The following is an 18,291-nucleotide window of genomic DNA, read 5'->3' as shown; positions in this document are numbered from 1 at the left end:
TGGCTGCCATATTCAACGTAGGACGCACTTTCAATCGACTAGGATTTCATAAAGCGGCAAATAAACTAACATTAAATAACATGCAGTTTAGTTCAGTTATATAGTTAACATTGTTTGTTCCGTAGATCGGTGTGTCGAGCGGTATTGCGGCCACCCTCGGCATGCTGTCTCCCTCCACGGAGGTGCTGTGCCAGATGGCTGGAACCGCAGCCATCGGAGGCGGTCTTGGCGCTGTCATCGCCAAGCGCATCCAGATCACGGACCTGCCACAGCTGGTGGCCGGTTTCCACAGGTAATATTTTATTACATATTTATGTAATCAATGTCACTCCATATGTGACGCCATATTCAATATTATATGCGTTACATTCACTTCCTTGCAAATAGATTAGTAGATGCATGGAACGAACTTCCACAACATGTCATCGATTCTGCTAATTAATATATGCCAATAATTTAAAGCACAATTGGATTCTTATTTAGAGAGAAGAAAGGATTAACTCTTTATTATTAGGCCTCGGGTATATTCTGTCAGAAGGACGGAGTATATATTTCCGTTTTGCAATAAAATCCAAATAAATGAATTATTTTCGAACGTATCCGAAAACATAAAGTTTTTTAAAGGTGATAAAATATGCGTACATGTTTTATTATTAGAAACAAATATATATTTTTTGAAATATTAAAATTTTTAATGCCAACATAACAAATAAATAAAAATGGCTCACTTTACATTTTTTCTAACTAAAATTACTGATAAAAAAAAATAAATAAATACACATGCATTTTATTAGACAACTGTTTTACAAATGTAATTGTCTCTCAACTATTTTGTCGTTTGATATAATAATAATTAATTAAAAATTCATAAAGTTTCATAAGTTTTTTTCAAATTGTCATCGGAACCTTTGGTTTCATAAAGGTGCAAATTTTAATTCTTCCGTTGTTGATTTCTAGATTTGAATATAAAGCGTGGTGTTTTTCTTTCTAACACCGTTTATATCATATTTCTCACCATAATAGTAAGTGAGATACAACGATTTCTTTGAGGCTATATGAGTTGTTCCCAAAAGCGAACAAATTAGCCTGAAAGGTTAACTTTTTAAATTTTAAACAAACTCAATTACTGTTAAATTTATTGCAAAATCTGATATGAGCGCATCAGCAATCATTAAATAATAAAATAGGGGATAATAGAATTAATCATTATTAGTATAAAATCGCTCACACTACTGCAAATCACATCTTCCGCACTGTATAATGTACCTTGTGTAATTTCCAGCTTGGTAGGCATGGCTGCCATGCTGACCTGCATCGCCACCTACATGCATGACTTCCCCGCCATGGACTTGGATCCCGCAGCTAACGCCATCAAGACTGCCCTCTTCCTGGGTACCTACATCGGAGGAGTCACCTTCAGGTACAATTATCACTGCATCTTACAACACTAAAAGAAGTAAGAGGAATGGGTCACTTGTTTGAGACTTCCATCTGCACTTTATACACTTGGCGTCACAAAAATTGCCCATTGAAAGTTTCCGAGTATGGGACGTTCAAAAAATGCGCAAATACTCTTTACAGGTGCCACAACTTGTGTCATCTTCCTGGGCTATGAAAGAGACAGTTTAAGTCAAATGTAGGTCATTCACTATCCGAATGTTGAAGAGGACACACTAGAAAACAACCCCTTAAAATGGACACCACTGCTGACGAGCTGCTGAAGTGGTGGCACTACTGCAATCAGGAATGCGACAGTGTGATGTTGCTCAGCAACAAACTTAAGCCGTTTTGCGGCTCAACGGTTTTTCCAACGGTTTCAAGAGACTGGTGGCTTCATCCGAAGGCATGGATCAAGGTGACGACGCTGCACATCCGAAAGAGACGATCGCTTTATTATCTCATAAGATTTTGCATGGGTACGATTTAGTTGACCTGGTATTCAAGAAATCTTCATCATCAACACAAATGTAATTCTCCGTCAGCACAAAATATTAACAAAACATCTTTTGCAACAAATCTTAGGAAATACTTCCTTGCAAATAGAGTAGTGGAAGCATGGAACAAACTTCCACAACATTTTATCGAAGCTACAAATATAAATCAATTTAAAGCTTGATTGCATTCCTATTTGGAGAAAAGAAATGATTAACTTATTTTTAAATTTTAATCAACTCAATTATTTTAGAACTTATTGCGATATTAGATATGCTGTCTGCTCATTAAATAATAAAAATGATTATTATACAACTTAGACATCTGCCCTGTTGATGGACCCTATAAAGCTGTCCGAAACGTTGACTAAAGAAAGAGGAAGCTAAACGTGGCATAATAACCCAAAAATAAGTCACAATAACTTTAGGCATTATTAGTTATTCTTTTCTCTTTGTATGTTTTGCATTATTTGATGAGTATTGTATAATTCCAGTGGCTCTCTGATTGCGTACGGCAAGCTCCAAGGCGTCCTGAACTCAGCTCCGTTGTTGCTGCCCGGACGCCACGTGCTGAACGCGTCGCTGTTGGCTACATCGCTGGGCTGCGGAGGCGCGCTGCTCGCCATGCCCGAGGTGCCCGGCCTTCCGCTGTTGGGTGCCACCGCTGCACTCAGCTCCATCATGGGCGTCACCCTCACGGCCGCCATTGGTGGTAAGTCACGTCTGCAATGTATGAATTGTGTTGCCGTCAGCAGCCGGCTGGCCATCGAGTCAGCGTCTCCGATGCATATAGAAATGATAGCACATCGATCGATGCAGGTTACAAAAACTGATTTAACACATTCACGGACACAATGTTTGTTGATGTCTTTTATAGTAGATGTGATATGACACAGCGTCTATTGGCATCGTTTTAGAGGAGATGTGATATGACACAATGTCTTTTGATGTTGGTTTAGAGGAGATGTGATATGACACAGCGTCTATTGACGTTGTTTTAGAGGAGATTTGATATGACACAGCGTCTATTGACGTCGTTTTAGAGGAGATGTGATATGTCACAACATTGACGTCGTTTTAGAGGAGATGTGATATGACACAATGTCTTTTGATGTTGGTTTAGAGGAGATGTGATTTGGCACAACTTTGACGTTGTTTTAAAGGAGATGTTATATGACACGATGTCTATTTAAAATGTTCATTAACGACAAGTAATTTATGTGCTCTAAAGGGATGTTGAGTTTAAAATTTATAAAGTGCAAAAATTTGTGCATGATTCAAGAAGAAATTAATATGGTATTTTGTTGCTAATTTCAATTTTGTAACTTTCCTCAGGTGCCGACATGCCCGTGGTCATCACGGTCCTCAACAGCTACTCCGGCTGGGCGCTGTGCGCTGAGGGCTTCATGCTGGACAACTCTCTCATGACAGTGGTCGGAGCCCTGATCGGCTCTTCCGGAGCCATCCTGTCCTACATCATGTGCAAGGTAATGTGAATTACTGAGGCCTCAGAGACAGAAATTTAGTAGACAATCAGACGTTTTTTGATTGAATTGAATAGGACAGGGTAAACATGACACAGTACCTTTTGATCTAGAAATCTAGATAATTGATTAAAATATATTAAATATACAGGTTCAACAGTTGTATTTAACTGACTAAATAAAGTAAATTAATAAATTTAATCTTACACATTTTAAATTAATTAGAAAATTAGACATTGTTTAATTGAATTGAATAGGACAGGGTAAACGTGACACAGTACCTTTTGATCTAGAAATATAGATAATTGATTAAAATATATTAAATATACAGGTTCAACAGTGTATTTAAACTGACTAAATAAAGTAAATTAATAAATTTAATCTTACACATTTAAAATTAATTAGAAAATTAGACATTGTTTAATTGAATTGAATAGGACAGGGTAAACATGACACAGTACTTTTTGATCTAGATGATTGATTAAAAATATATCAAATATACGGGTTCGACAGTTGAATTTAACTAACTAAATAAAGTAAATAAATAGACATGAAAAAAATGCAACAAACATACTTTGGCAAAAATGCCCTGGTATGTTTTTTTTGTAGTTTTCAATGAGAATACCATTAGATTGCTAAGTCGACAGAGTGGCTAATCTCAACTTCTTCTCCTTGTTCTATTCGGGTTGGGGACCTATATCCTTGATGCAGCGCCTCCAGGCGTCCTGTGCTACTTCAGGAGCCCCCCACAGCCTCTGGAGTTGATTCTTCCAACGTTCTATAGGGCTGCATGTCTTCCCTCTGTAATCGCATTAATTTTTCCATTCTTCGTAAAAATTGTATTATTTACGGCTTTTCAAACAGTAATCGACATCCCCAAGGTTCCGCAAGTTATTAATAAATTATATATATATTTTTTAACTATCCTGCAGCCAAATAGGGGAGTGGGTAGTACCCAAAATTACTATCCTCCTTGTACATATTAGCTTAAATACTTGACATATCATTTTAGTATTTTATGTATTTCTGAGCAAATACATAAGTCACCGTTAATAATTGACTGAATAATTGGTATTTGTTTAGTTTAAAAGCCCATAAGACAGAAAACTCATGGGGTCGTCGGATGACCCACTTGCTTACAGACATTTTGTTTGTCATCTTGGCCTGTCAAGAGTTAAATGATTTTTGCAAAGTTTTAATGAGTGTTTTGTTTACAGGCGATGAACCGTTCCCTCCCCAACGTGATCCTGGGAGGCTACGGAATTGTGTCTTCGGGCCAGGCCACTCGTGACGAGGGTCTTACCCATACGGAGCTGAACGTGGACTCCGTGGCTGATCTCATCCACAAGGCTAACTCCATCATCATCACCCCTGGTAAGGACTAGGATCACCTTCATTCGTGTTAACATTTTGACAAAGATTGAGGTACACAATCTTTGCTTCATTCACATTCATGCGTCTTCTCATACATACTCTATTTGTTTTGTTGTTTGTGTTGACTGTTGATATGACCCGGTTCAAGCACATATTGGATTCGTTTGGTCATTCCAATTCTTCCTCTGGCGTGCCCGAATTCTTTTACCATCAAACTCCATTCTTCGTTGCTTATTGACTTGCCTACTAATGGACAATGGACAATATCAGTGGGAACATAACACGTCAATCGGTTTAATTGTTGGCAGATGAATCATCTAAATACGTTAAAGATAGACGATTAATTTCATTCATTTAATATATATATATATCCAGCTAAGGGGCCGTTCAAGTATTACGTAAGCAGATTTATTACAATTATTTACCCCCTCTTCCCCCTTGTCACCAAAAGTAAGCAAAGCTCTTACCCCCCCCTCCCATGCTGACGTAAAAATTGGTACCTATATGCATTTTTCTGTTAATGTATTTTGTTTTTTAAGCGAGTACCTAAACGTATTAATTATTTGTGGGAATCCCCGAATATGTATTCGGTTGGGTTGCCAATGTGTAAAAAAAAAATAATTACTGCTGAGCAGTGCTGACGTAATCACTATCTCGACCCCCCCCACCCCCCATGTCATCAAAAATAAGCAAAGCAAAGACCCCCCTACCCCCCTATAGTGCTTACATAATACTTGAACGGCCCCTAACCCATTGGGCGCATTTGGCACCCGTGTTCTAAAATTAATTATAAAACACCCTAATATTGTAGAAATTCCTTCTTTTTCTGGCGCTAGTTAAATTAGATTGTTAATTTTAATATTAGTTGTAAGTTTCTACATATGTAAATATATATGTCATTAAGATAGTACTTATAGGCCCTAGTCACTACTTACTAGTCTAAGATGTAAGTCACTGGTTTTAAGGTAGTAGTTCTAGTATTAATTACTTAATAAATATATTTGCACAGCGCCCTTGATGTGATTTTTCAAGAAAACGGCACTATATAAATTAGCCAAATTATTATATGTCTTAAGTTTCCTTTTCTTAATCTTGTTTACAACAATTTCTTCTGCCTTGCATTCTTTATGTATTTCCACATCCTTGACAATGTCAATCACGGTTTTACCATCAGAGATCTCTTTTCTACGGCTTCCAGTCTATATTTGATTTAGAGAATGTGACACATTGTTTTAAAAAAAAAAATTATGTCAGCTCCAGGATCTTTTAAAGAAAAGGAAGGAGATGAAGTTTTGGGAAGGAAAAAGGTATGAGGAGTGGGTAGGAATTGGGGGGCAATGTGTCTTGGATTGACGGACATATTAATTTATCCATCCCACTGCAGTGCAAGGCGATGGGTCGATATAATCCGGCTGTAGAGGTCGAATGTTCTCCTTCAACCAGTCTCTCCTGATCTGGCCTTTAGGTGGACAGATGCATCCGACAAACCTCACCCCATGAAGCCCGACACCCCAGCTAAATCTCCAAACGTAATATAGCGACTGAATTGTTTTTTGTTCTTTCAGGTTATGGTCTTTGTGTGGCTAAGGCGCAGTATCCTATCGCCGAGCTGGTCACCATGCTGAAGAAGATGGGCAAGCAGGTCCGCTTTGCCATCCACCCTGTTGCTGGTAATTGCTCATCCCATATCTAACCTAAACAAGAATCCTTCGAAATGTGGTGCTGGAGAAAATTTCTCGTAGCCTCCACCAATCTATTTATTCTTCCGCAATGTATTTATCCTATAATATGTTGATCACCAAAGTGACAAATAAATCCTGGAGAAACTCACCATCATTGGCAAAATGACAGGCAGGAGAAGCAAAGGAATCACCAATGTACTAACAGCGATCATATATCGGTACATCGGTGTCCTTGGCTCTCTGTGCAGCGCAGGACCGCGAGGAGTGAAGGATCCTTGTTCACCTGGAAAATTGGAGTGGGGGTCACGACGATCTGATCTAACCTATCCCGGTTGATAGCTCCGTTGTCAAAAATCACCACAAAGGCACTTTAACCCATGAGGCCTCGGAAGGACATTACTAGCCACAAACATAACTAACTAACTAACTAACCATCACGCCGTTTCCCCGCAGGGGTAGGCAGAGAGGACGGACCGCCAAACAACTCGGTCTTGGCACACACTCCTTGCCTCATTCACATTCATACATCGTCTCATACATACTCTTCTATTATTTTGACTCTTGACATGGCCCGACTCGAGTATCTGATTCACTTGATCGTGCCATGTCTTCCTCGGGCGTCCCCGACTTCTGCTACCATTCGCATTCGCATCATATATCCTCCTTACACTCCTATCTTCGCTCATTCGCTCTACATGCCCAAACCATCTAAGCGTCCCTTTCTTAATCTTACTCACTACGCTTACATCCGCCTTGCACTCTTTGCGGATCTCCACATTCCTCACATGATCAAACATGGTTTTACCACACATACGCCTCAGGGATCTCATTTCAACAGCATTCAATCTACTTTCATCCTTTCTTTGCCAGTTCCATGCCTCACTTCCATACATCAAGGTAGGTACCAGCACTCCGTTGTGGACTGCTAACTTCGCTTCTTTGGACAATTTTTTGTTAGCGCCAACGGCGTTCAGTCCTCCATTAACGGAATTACCTGCATTTACCCTTCTTTCAATATCTCTTGTCAGCCTTCCCATCTCTCGTAAACATTCTTCCTAAATACACAAACTCATCCACCTGCTCCAAGTATTCCTCATTCACAATTATATTGCACACTGTTTTCGTACTCTCTCTTTCAAACACCATTACTTTAGACTTACTTACATTCATCATTAACTCATTCTTCATGCATACTTCGTTCATTCTAGACACGAGAGACTGTAGATCTTCTATACTATTAGCAATCAGCACCGCATCATTCTTGCATACAATTATCCATGTATAGATTGAATAACCACGGTGACATTACGCAGCCTTGTTTAACACCTTTTGTGATATCAAACCACCCCGTAAAATCACCGTTCACCCTAACACATGCAACGCTTCCCTCATACAGAGACGCGATTGCCTGAGTCAGATTTGTATTCACTCCATACTTGGACAACACCTTCCATAGCTTTTTCCTGTCGACTCGGTCGTATGCTTTTTGTAGATCTACAAAGGCACAGAAAAGTTTCTGGTTTTTTGCCAGAAACTTTTCAGTGAGCATACGCAATGAGAAGATCTGGTCCATGCACCCCCTTCCACTCATAAAAGCACCTTGCACATCCCATATTTTATCTTTTGTTTCCTTTCTTACTCTTTCAATCAAAATTCTACCATACAGCTTGCCAACTGAACTTAGCAGGCTAATAGCCCTATGATTCCCACATTCCATACGTGACCCTTTACCTTTGTATAATGGCATGATCACAGCCCTTCTCCAATCTAAAGGCGTATAACCTTCCTTTAAACATTGGTTAAAAAGATTGCACAACCATGTGAGAATTATACGGCTACCTCCTTTAAAATATTCAGCAGCAATATTGTCAAACCCGACAGCCTTACCATTCTTCATACATTTAATCGAACTTTCTATCTCATCCATGCTAATTTCGGTAACATTCACTCCATCGTCATTCATATCTGATTCGCCGCTGGAATCACTGTCACTCACTTCGCTTTCGAAGACTTCCTCGAAATAATTCATCCATCTCTCTTTTATTTTTTCCTCATTCGTCAACATTTTTCCATCTTTTGATTTTATCACTTTCATGCTTCCGGTTTCTGGGCCACTCCGGGACCTTTTGACTTCTTTCCAAAACAACTTAATGTTTTCTTGGAAATGGTTTGTCATTTTTATTCCTTCTTCCTCTTCCAGGCGTTTCTTTCGTTCTTTCACTCCAACTCTTACTTTTTTCTTACACTCCTTATATACTTCTTTCGCTCGATACTTCTCTTCGCTGGAAGCACTGCCAGCCGCAATCAGACATAACCATGCTGTCTTCTTCTCTGAGACCAGTGCTTTAATCTCATCATCCCACTACGCATCACCTTTCTTCCTACCTTGCGTACTTATTCCACAAACCTCCCTCCAAACCGCCACAAACATCATATTCCATTATAGCCTCTGAAGGATAGATCTGACCTGGGCGTCGTTACATTATAATCACCACAAGGGCACTTTAACCCTTGAAGCCTCGGAATGACATAATTAGCCACAAACATCATATTCCATTATAGCCTCTGAAGGATAGATCTGACCTGGGCGTCGTTACATTATAATCACCACAAGGGCACTTTAACCCTTGAAGCCTCGGAATGACATAATTAGCCACAAACATCATATTCCATTATAGCCTCTGAAGGATAGATCTGACCTGGGCGTCGTTACATTATAATCACCACAAGGGCACTTTAACCCTTGAAGCCTCGGAAGGACATAATTAGCCACAAACATCATATTCCATTATAGCCTCTGAAGGATAGATCTGACCTGGTCGTCGTTACATTATAATCACCACAAGGGCACTTTAACCCTTGAAGCCTCGGAAGGACATAATTAGCCACAAACATCATATTCCATTATAGCCTCTGAAGGATAGATCTGACCTGGGCGTCGTTACATTATAATCACCACAAGGGCACTTTAACCCTTGAAGCCTCGGAAGGACATAATTAGCCACAAACATCATATTCCATTATAGCCTCTGAAGGATAGATCTGACCGGGGCGTCTATACATTATAATCACCACAAGGGCACTTTAACCCTTGAAGCCTCGGAAGGACATAATTAGCCACAAACATCATATTCCATTATAGCCTCTGAAGGATAGATCTGACCTGGGCGTCGTTACATTATAATCACCACAAGGGCACTTTAACCCTTGAAGCCTCGGAAGGACATAATTAGCCACAAACATCATATTCCATTATAGCCTCTGAAGGATAGATCTGACCTGGGCGTCGTTACATTATAATCACCACAAGGGCACTTTAACCCTTGAAGCCTCGGAAGGACATAATTAGCCACAAACATCATATTCCATTATAGCCTCTGAAGGATAGATCTGACCTGGGCGTCGTTACATTATAATCACCACAAGGGCACTTTAACCCTTGAAGCCTCGGAAGGACATAATTAGCCACAAACATCATATTCCATTATAGCCTCTGAAGGATAGATCTGACCTGGGCGTCGTTACATTATAATCACCACAAGGGCACTTTAACCCTTGAAGCCTCGGAAGGACATAATTAGCCACAAACATCATATTCCATTATAGCCTCTGAAGGATAGATCTGACCTGGGCGTCGTTACATTATAATCACCACAAGGGCACTTTAACCCTTGAAGCCTCGGAAGGACATAATTAGCCACAAACATCATATTCCATTATAGCCTCTGAAGGATAGATCTGACCTGGTCGTCGTTACATTATAATCACCACAAGGGCACTTTAACCCTTGAAGCCTCGGAAGGACATAATTAGCCACAAACATCATATTCCATTATAGCCTCTGAAGGATAGATCTGACCTGGGCGTCGTTACATTATAATCACCACAAGGGCACTTTAACCCTTGAAGCCTCGGAAGGACATAATTAGCCACAAACATCATATTCCATTATAGCCTCTGAAGGATAGATCTGACCTGGGCGTCGTTACATTATAATCACCACAAGGGCACTTTAACCCTTGAAGCCTCGGAAGGACATAATTAGCCACAAACATCATATTCCATTATAGCCTCTGAAGGATAGATCTGACCTGGGCGTCGTTACATTATAATCACCACAAGGGCACTTTAACCCTTGAAGCCTCGGAAGGACATAATTAGCCACAAACATCATATTCCATTATAGCCTCTGAAGGATAGATCTGACCTGGGCGTCGTTACATTATAATCACCACAAGGGCACTTTAACCCTTGAAGCCTCGGAAGGACATAATTAGCCACAAACATCATATTCCATTATAGCCTCTGAAGGATAGATCTGACCTGGGCGTCGTTACATTATAATCACCACAAGGGCACTTTAACCCTTGAAGCCTCGTGTGATGTTCTACCCTTCAGGGTAGTCAGCCGTGGTCTTCTTGCCACAGACTTCCAACACTCCTTGGATGGAAGATATAATAAGATAGGTTACTTGTTATTAACTGGTTTATTCAATATATCGCGTGTACAATACAACCGCGTTGGTCAACCTTTATCGGAACAAGCTAGATTCGATCTGCCAGAGGGATTCCAAATGAAACCTAACCTGAAGCTGAGACGCCCTCTGTCGTCGGAGGCTAAAACTACGAGCACTGCCATCTGTGTCTAAAAGCCCGAAGCTTTATACACAACATCTTCCCCCTGTTAACTAGAAACCTGTCTACGATATTTCATTGTTACAGTATTATTTTTAAAATCACGAATCTAAACAATCGCAAACAGATGTCACTAAAATCAATATTATTAAAATCAAGAACTAAATATTTGAAAATATATCATTACACACAAAATTAAATAATTCATTAAGCACTGACTCTACTCCAAAAAGATGTTGACTCTATAAGTAGCTGATTCTTTCCCTGGAGGTCATTTCAAAGACGTCTGGGACGAAGTCGTCCCGCCCATGGTGCTGGTTCATTTTGTGGTGGGCTTCTGTTTCTCCCTGGAGACCTGAAATCAAGAGAACACCGGTTAAAATCTCTCAAAAGGAGTGACGTGTCAACCTCATCTGCCCAGCATTTCGTCATATCAGACGCGAAAGGTTCACTCTCTGCCTCTTCCTCTCTGTGCTGCGGACATCCTCTCAGTTGATCAATATGCCTTTTCCACGACATCTGTGTCCCCACAATTTTAATAATATACAGTTTTTTTCCCAGTCTTTTTTTCAACAATTCCTTTTGCCCAAGAACATTTATTCACTTGTCTGAAGTCTCTCGCTAAACACTTCTGACCTATCTGAAAACTTCTACAAACAACCCCCCCGAAATTCCTAAACTGATTTTCTTGACCTTTAATAATATTCGCATTCGCTAAATTCTCTGTCGAGGTTGCTACGTTTCCTTCAAAACTTTTAGGTAAAAGGCTACTAAAGGTTGATTTTAATCTCCTACCAAACATTAGCACTGAGGGTTCAATTCCAGTTGTGGAATGTGGAATATTTCTATAATCACTTAAAAATTCATATAATCTATCTCTATAATTTGACTTAAATACGTTATTAACAAGAATTTTCTTTAAAAAATTCTTCACTGTTTTTACCGAGTTTTCTGCCTGCCCATTGCTTTGGGGATGACGCACTGGCGTTGTTAAAAACTCAATATTATTATACTCTAAGAAATCTTTGAACTCCTGACTAGTAAAAACGGTTCCATTATCAGTTACAATACAGTCCGGGTACCCAAAATTTGAAAAAATTCTCTTCAACTCATTAATCGTATGACTTGAGTCTGCTTTCGGTATTTCCACGCAATCTACCCATTTTGAGAAAGCGTCGCAAATAACTAAAAACATTTTCCCCGAAATTGGCCCACAATAATCCAGATGCAGCCTCTTCCATGCTGATCCTGAATTAGGCCAGACTGATAAATGACTCTTAGGTGGTAACGGCCTAACTGCTGCACAATCTTTGCAACTTTGAACGATTTTCTCTAAGTCCTTGTTCATTGACGGCCACCAAAAATAACCTTTGGCTAATCCCTTCATTTTTACAATGCCCAAATGCGATCTGTGTAACAAATCTAAAACTATATTCTGAAGCGAACTTGGAATTATAATTCTATGTTGCCAAAACAAACAATCATTTTCAATAGATAATTCATTCCTTTTCATCCAGAATTTCCATAAAAAACTATCGCGATTTACCCACTTGGGCCACCCTCTACGAAGATGCCCTAAAATTCCTTGAATTTCTGGGTCTGAACCTGTCGCTGCGACTATACGCTTTACATCTAAGTGTTCACACTTTTCTATATAGCCTATGAAATCGGAACCTAGATCGTCTACCGATTTTTCCTCTGAGTTTTCCAACGGCAAACGCGATAAATAATCCGCATGATTATTAGCTGATTTGACGTACTCAATTTTGTATGAGAACCCTGCCAAGATGATCCCATAACGTTGCAACCGATTAGCTGCTAACACCGGTATATGTTTATTTTCTCCTAAAATCCTCATTAGTGGCATATTGTCTACACATAATGTAAATTCTCTTCCATATAAATAGCGAAAAAACTTGTTTAACCCAAAAACAATAGCCAAAGCTTCCAAATCAAGGATGCTGTATTTTTTTTCCGCACTTGTTAAACTTCTAGACGCAAATTCAATTGGTCTCAACGATCCATCCGCGAAACTATGGAACAAGGAAGCTCCGAGCCCCGAGCTACTTGCATTAGTATATAGCTTAATAGGTAAATTAGGAAAGTAATTCGTTAGTATCCTATTACTACTCATTAGGCATTTAATCTTGTCCACAGCGTCTGAACACCTCTGATCGAACTCAAACCTCGTATTTTTCTTTAGCTAACTTCGCTTCTTTGGACAATTTTTTGTTAGCGCCAACGGCGTTCAGTCCTCCATTAACGGAATTACCTGCATTTACCCTTCTTTCAATATCTCTGTCAGCCTTCCCATCTCTCGTAAACATTCTTCCTAAATACACAAACTCATCCACCTGCTCCAAGTATTCCTCATTCACAATTATATTGCACACTGTTTTCGTACTCTCTCTTTCAAACACCATTACTTTAGACTTACTTACATTCATCATTAACTCATTCTTCATGCATACTTCGTTCATTCTAGACACGAGAGACTGTAGATCTTCTATACTATTAGCAATCAGCACCGCATCATCAGCATACAACAGGCAACATACTTTCAAATTATTCAAATTTGCGCCCAATCCCACCTCTTTCAATTCTTGCATACAATTATCCATGTATAGATTGAATAACCACGGTGACATTACGCAGCCTTGTTTAACACCTTTTGTGATATCAAACCACCCCGTAAAATCACCGTTCACCCTAACACATGCAACGCTTCCCTCATACAGAGACGCGATTGCCTGAGTCAGATTTGTATTCACTCCATACTTGGACAACACCTTCCATAGCTTTTTCCTGTCGACTCGGTCGTATGCTTTTTGTAGATCTACAAAGGCACAGAAAAGTTTCTGGTTTTTTGCCAGAAACTTTTCAGTGAGCATACGCAATGAGAAGATCTGGTCCATGCACCCCCTTCCACTCATAAAAGCACCTTGCACATCCCATATTTTATCTTTTGTTTCCTTTCTTACTCTTTCAATCAAAATTCTACCATACAGCTTGCCAACTGAACTTAGCAGGCTAATAGCCCTATGATTCCCACATTCCATACGTGACCCTTTACCTTTGTATAATGGCATGATCACAGCCCTTCTCCAATCTAAAGGCGTATAACCTTCCTTTAAACATTGGTTAAAAAGATTGCACAACCATGTGAGAATTATACGGCTACCTCCTTTAAAATATTCAGCAGCAATATTGTCAAACCCGACAGCCTTACCATTCTTCATACATTTAATCGAACTTTCTATCTCATCCATGCTAATTTCGGTAACATTCACTCCATCGTCATTCATATCTGATTCGCCGCTGGAATCACTGTCACTCACTTCGCTTTCGAAGACTTCCTCGAAATAATTCATCCATCTCTCTTTTATTTTTTCCTCATTCGTCAACATTTTTCCATCTTTTGATTTTATCACTTTCATGCTTCCGGTTTCTGGGCCACTCCGGGACCTTTTGACTTCTTTCCAAAACAACTTAATGTTTTCTTGGAAATGGTTTGTCATTTTTATTCCTTCTTCCTCTTCCAGGCGTTTCTTTCGTTCTTTCACTCCAACTCTTACTTTTTTCTTACACTCCTTATATACTTCTTTCGCTCGATACTTCTCTTCGCTGGAAGCACTGCCAGCCGCAATCAGACATAACCATGCTGTCTTCTTCTCTGAGACCAGTGCTTTAATCTCATCATCCCACTACGCATCACCTTTCTTCCTACCTTGCGTACTTATTCCACAAACCTCCCTCCAAACCGCCACAAACATCATATTCCATTATAGCCTCTGAAGGATAGATCTGACCTGGGCGTCGTTACATTATAATCACCACAAGGGCACTTTAACCCTTGAAGCCTCGGAATGACATAATTAGCCACAAACATCATATTCCATTATAGCCTCTGAAGGATAGATCTGACCTGGGCGTCGTTACATTATAATCACCACAAGGGCACTTTAACCCTTGAAGCCTCGGAATGACATAATTAGCCACAAACATCATATTCCATTATAGCCTCTGAAGGATAGATCTGACCTGGACGTCGTTACATTATAATCACCACAAGGGCACTTTAACCCTTGAAGCCTCAGAATGACATAATTAGCCACAAACATCATATTCCATTATAGCCTCTGAAGGATAGATCTGACCTGGGCGTCGTTACATTATAATCACCACAAGGGCACTTTAACCCTTGAAGCCTCGGAATGACATAATTAGCCACAAACATCATATTCCATTATAGCCTCTGAAGGATAGATCTGACCTGGGCGTCGTTACATTATAATCACCACAAGGGCACTTTAACCCTTGAAGCCTCAGAAGGACATAATTAGCCACAAACATCATATTCCATTATAGCCTCTGAAGGATAGATCTGACCTGGGCGTCGTTACATTATAATCACCACAAGGGCACTTTAACCCTTGAAGCCTCGGAAGGACATAATTAGCCACAAACATCATATTCCATTATAGCCTCTGAAGGATAGATCTGACCTGGGCGTCGTTACATTATAATCACCACAAGGGCACTTTAACCCTTGAAGCCTCGGAAGGACATAATTAGCCACAAACATCATATTCCATTATAGCCTCTGAAGGATAGATCTGACCTGGGCGTCGTTACATTATAATCACCACAAGGGCACTTTAACCCTTGAAGCCTCGGAAGGACATAATTAGCCACAAACATCATATTCCATTATAGCCTCTGAAGGATAGATCTGACCTGGGCGTCGTTACATTATAATCACCACAAGGGCACTTTAACCCTTGAAGCCTCGGAAGGACATAATTAGCCACAAACATCATATTCCATTATAGCCTCTGAAGGATAGATCTGACCTGGGCGTCGTTACATTATAATCACCACAAGGGCACTTTAACCCTTGAAGCCTCGGAAGGACATAATTAGCCACAAACATCATATTCCATTATAGCCTCTGAAGGATAGATCTGACCTGGGCGTCGTTACATTATAATCACCACAAGGGCACTTTAACCCTTGAAGCCTCGGAAGGACATAATTAGCCACAAACATCATATTCCATTATAGCCTCTGAAGGATAGATCTGACCTGGTCGTCGTTACATTATAATCACCACAAGGGCACTTTAACCCTTGAAGCCTCGGAAGGACATAATTAGCCACAAACATCATATTCCATTATAGCCTCTGAAGGATAGATCTGACCTGGGCGTCGTTACATTATAATCACCACAAGGGCACTTTAACCCTTGAAGCCTCGGAAGGACATAATTAGCCACAAACATCATATTCCATTATAGCCTCTGAAGGATAGATCTGACCTGGTCGTCGTTACATTATAATCACCACAAGGGCACTTTAACCCTTGAAGCCTCGGAAGGACATAATTAGCCACAAACATCATATTCCATTATAGCCTCTGAAGGATAGATCTGACCTGGGCGTCGTTACATTATAATCACCACAAGGGCACTTTAACCCTTGAAGCCTCGTGTGATGTTCTACCCTTCAGGGTAGTCAGCCGTGGTCTTCTTGCCACAGACTTCCAACACTCCTTGGATGGAAGATATAATAAGATAGGTTACTTGTTATTAACTGGTTTATTCAATATATCGCGTGTACAATACAACCGCGTTGGTCAACCTTTATCGGAACAAGCTAGATTCGATCTGCCAGAGGGATTCCAAATGAAACCTAACCTGAAGCTGAGACGCCCTCTGTCGTCGGAGGCTAAAACTACGAGCACTGCCATCTGTGTCTAAAAGCCCGAAGCTTTATACACAACACCTCGGAAGGACATAATTAGCCACAAACATCATATTCCATTAGAGTCTCTGAAGGACATATCTGACCGGGGCGTCTATACATTATAATCACCACAAGGGCACTTTAACCCTTGAAGCCTCGGAAGGACATAATTAGCCACAAACATCATATTCCATTAGAGTCTCTGAAGGACAAATCTGACTGGGGCGTCTATGAATTATAAAAGTATTTTTTATCTTTTTTCTATAATTCCATTCATCGTTAAAGATGAATAATAATTCTTCTCAGTTGATCTCAAATATACATACTTGATTCTGTGGATAAAATTGTCAAATTGTCATTGACAGTTTAAAAATTATTTACATTTTTCATTGTATAAACGGCATAAAGGGTGAGGTGACAGTTTTCTTACCAATTCCCTACGAATTCTTTCAAAATTATGGACGAGTCAAAAAATTTGGCATGTTTTTTTATTAATATTTATTCAAATTTTACTAGCTGTACCCCGCCACGCGTTGCTGTAGGTTAGCGTGGGTTGCTTTTACATCCAACAATATATATATGCAGTTTTTACCTATAACAGAGATAAATAAGTAAGTGTCTATCACAGAGATAGATAAATAAAAACACATTGTACTCGAATGCAACGTCATAATTTCAAAGTGATCAGTGAAGTACTTTCGGAGATTCAATATTTTGAACTAACGAAAATTTTTATTTATATAGATTATTTAGAAAGACAATTTTATCTAGATTATAAAATGGTGTTTGTTATTACGACATCTTTAAAAATAAGAGTATAGCACATTTAAAACACCTCGGAAGCATTCTGAGATTCCACGAGTGACGTCGTCGTTGGGACTTGTAGGTAAACATATTTAAAAGCCTGAAGGGTTAGTGGTAATGCTGATGTTGTGTGTTTATAATTCCAGGACGTATGCCGGGACAGCTGAACGTGCTCCTGGCCGAGGCTGGAGTACCGTACGATGATGTGCTGGAGATGGAAGAGATTAACAGCGACTTCCCTGAAACTGAGCTGACCCTCGTCATTGGTAAAAACATACTCTTATATTTCCAACCTGATATCTATTCGAACTTCAGAATAAAAAAGGACACTTGAAACGCCTCCTATATTGATTTGAATGGAAGCCAATGTCACCATTGATTTAGTACCTGTTAGATAGAATTATAAATGATGCGACTAAGACTAGCATCTCTATATTACCTGTGATTTGGGTGAGAAGAAGAAGCTTGATCATGTGCGTAGTTATATACAGTAAGCTCTTTCTATCTCACTCTAACACTGCTCAAGTCTTATTAGCATTTTAATAATACTTCAGTAGCTTTTGGATCTAACCTATTAAGCATGTGCTCCGTCTCTCTTAGGCACTTCTTCCATAGGGATACACAAGTATCCGATACTC

The 18,291-nt window shown here is 39.7% G+C and overlaps 1 protein-coding gene across 1 annotated transcript in view; it reads left to right on the top strand.

Moving 5' to 3' along the window:
* Positions 1–18,291, top strand: part of LOC149411194 (NAD(P) transhydrogenase, mitochondrial-like) — a 66,537-nt gene that overhangs the window by 42,907 nt on the left and 5,339 nt on the right. Inside the window, exons 15-21 of the mRNA XM_089647577.1 lie at positions 126–292; positions 1,283–1,420; positions 2,426–2,643; positions 3,267–3,418; positions 4,633–4,789; positions 6,355–6,459; positions 17,800–17,919. Of these exons, the coding sequence (XP_089503703.1) occupies positions 126–292; positions 1,283–1,420; positions 2,426–2,643; positions 3,267–3,418; positions 4,633–4,789; positions 6,355–6,459; positions 17,800–17,919 (1,057 nt within the window). The remainder of the gene's footprint in view (positions 1–125; positions 293–1,282; positions 1,421–2,425; positions 2,644–3,266; positions 3,419–4,632; positions 4,790–6,354; positions 6,460–17,799; positions 17,920–18,291) is intronic.

The sequence above is a fragment of the Hesperophylax consimilis genome, chromosome 26 (genome assembly GCF_061612785.1).
Source record: "Hesperophylax consimilis isolate HC1 chromosome 26, BYU_Hcon_1.0, whole genome shotgun sequence".
Lineage (NCBI taxonomy): Eukaryota > Metazoa > Arthropoda > Insecta > Trichoptera > Limnephilidae > Hesperophylax > Hesperophylax consimilis.
This window is presented reverse-complemented; position numbering and strand designations above follow the sequence as displayed.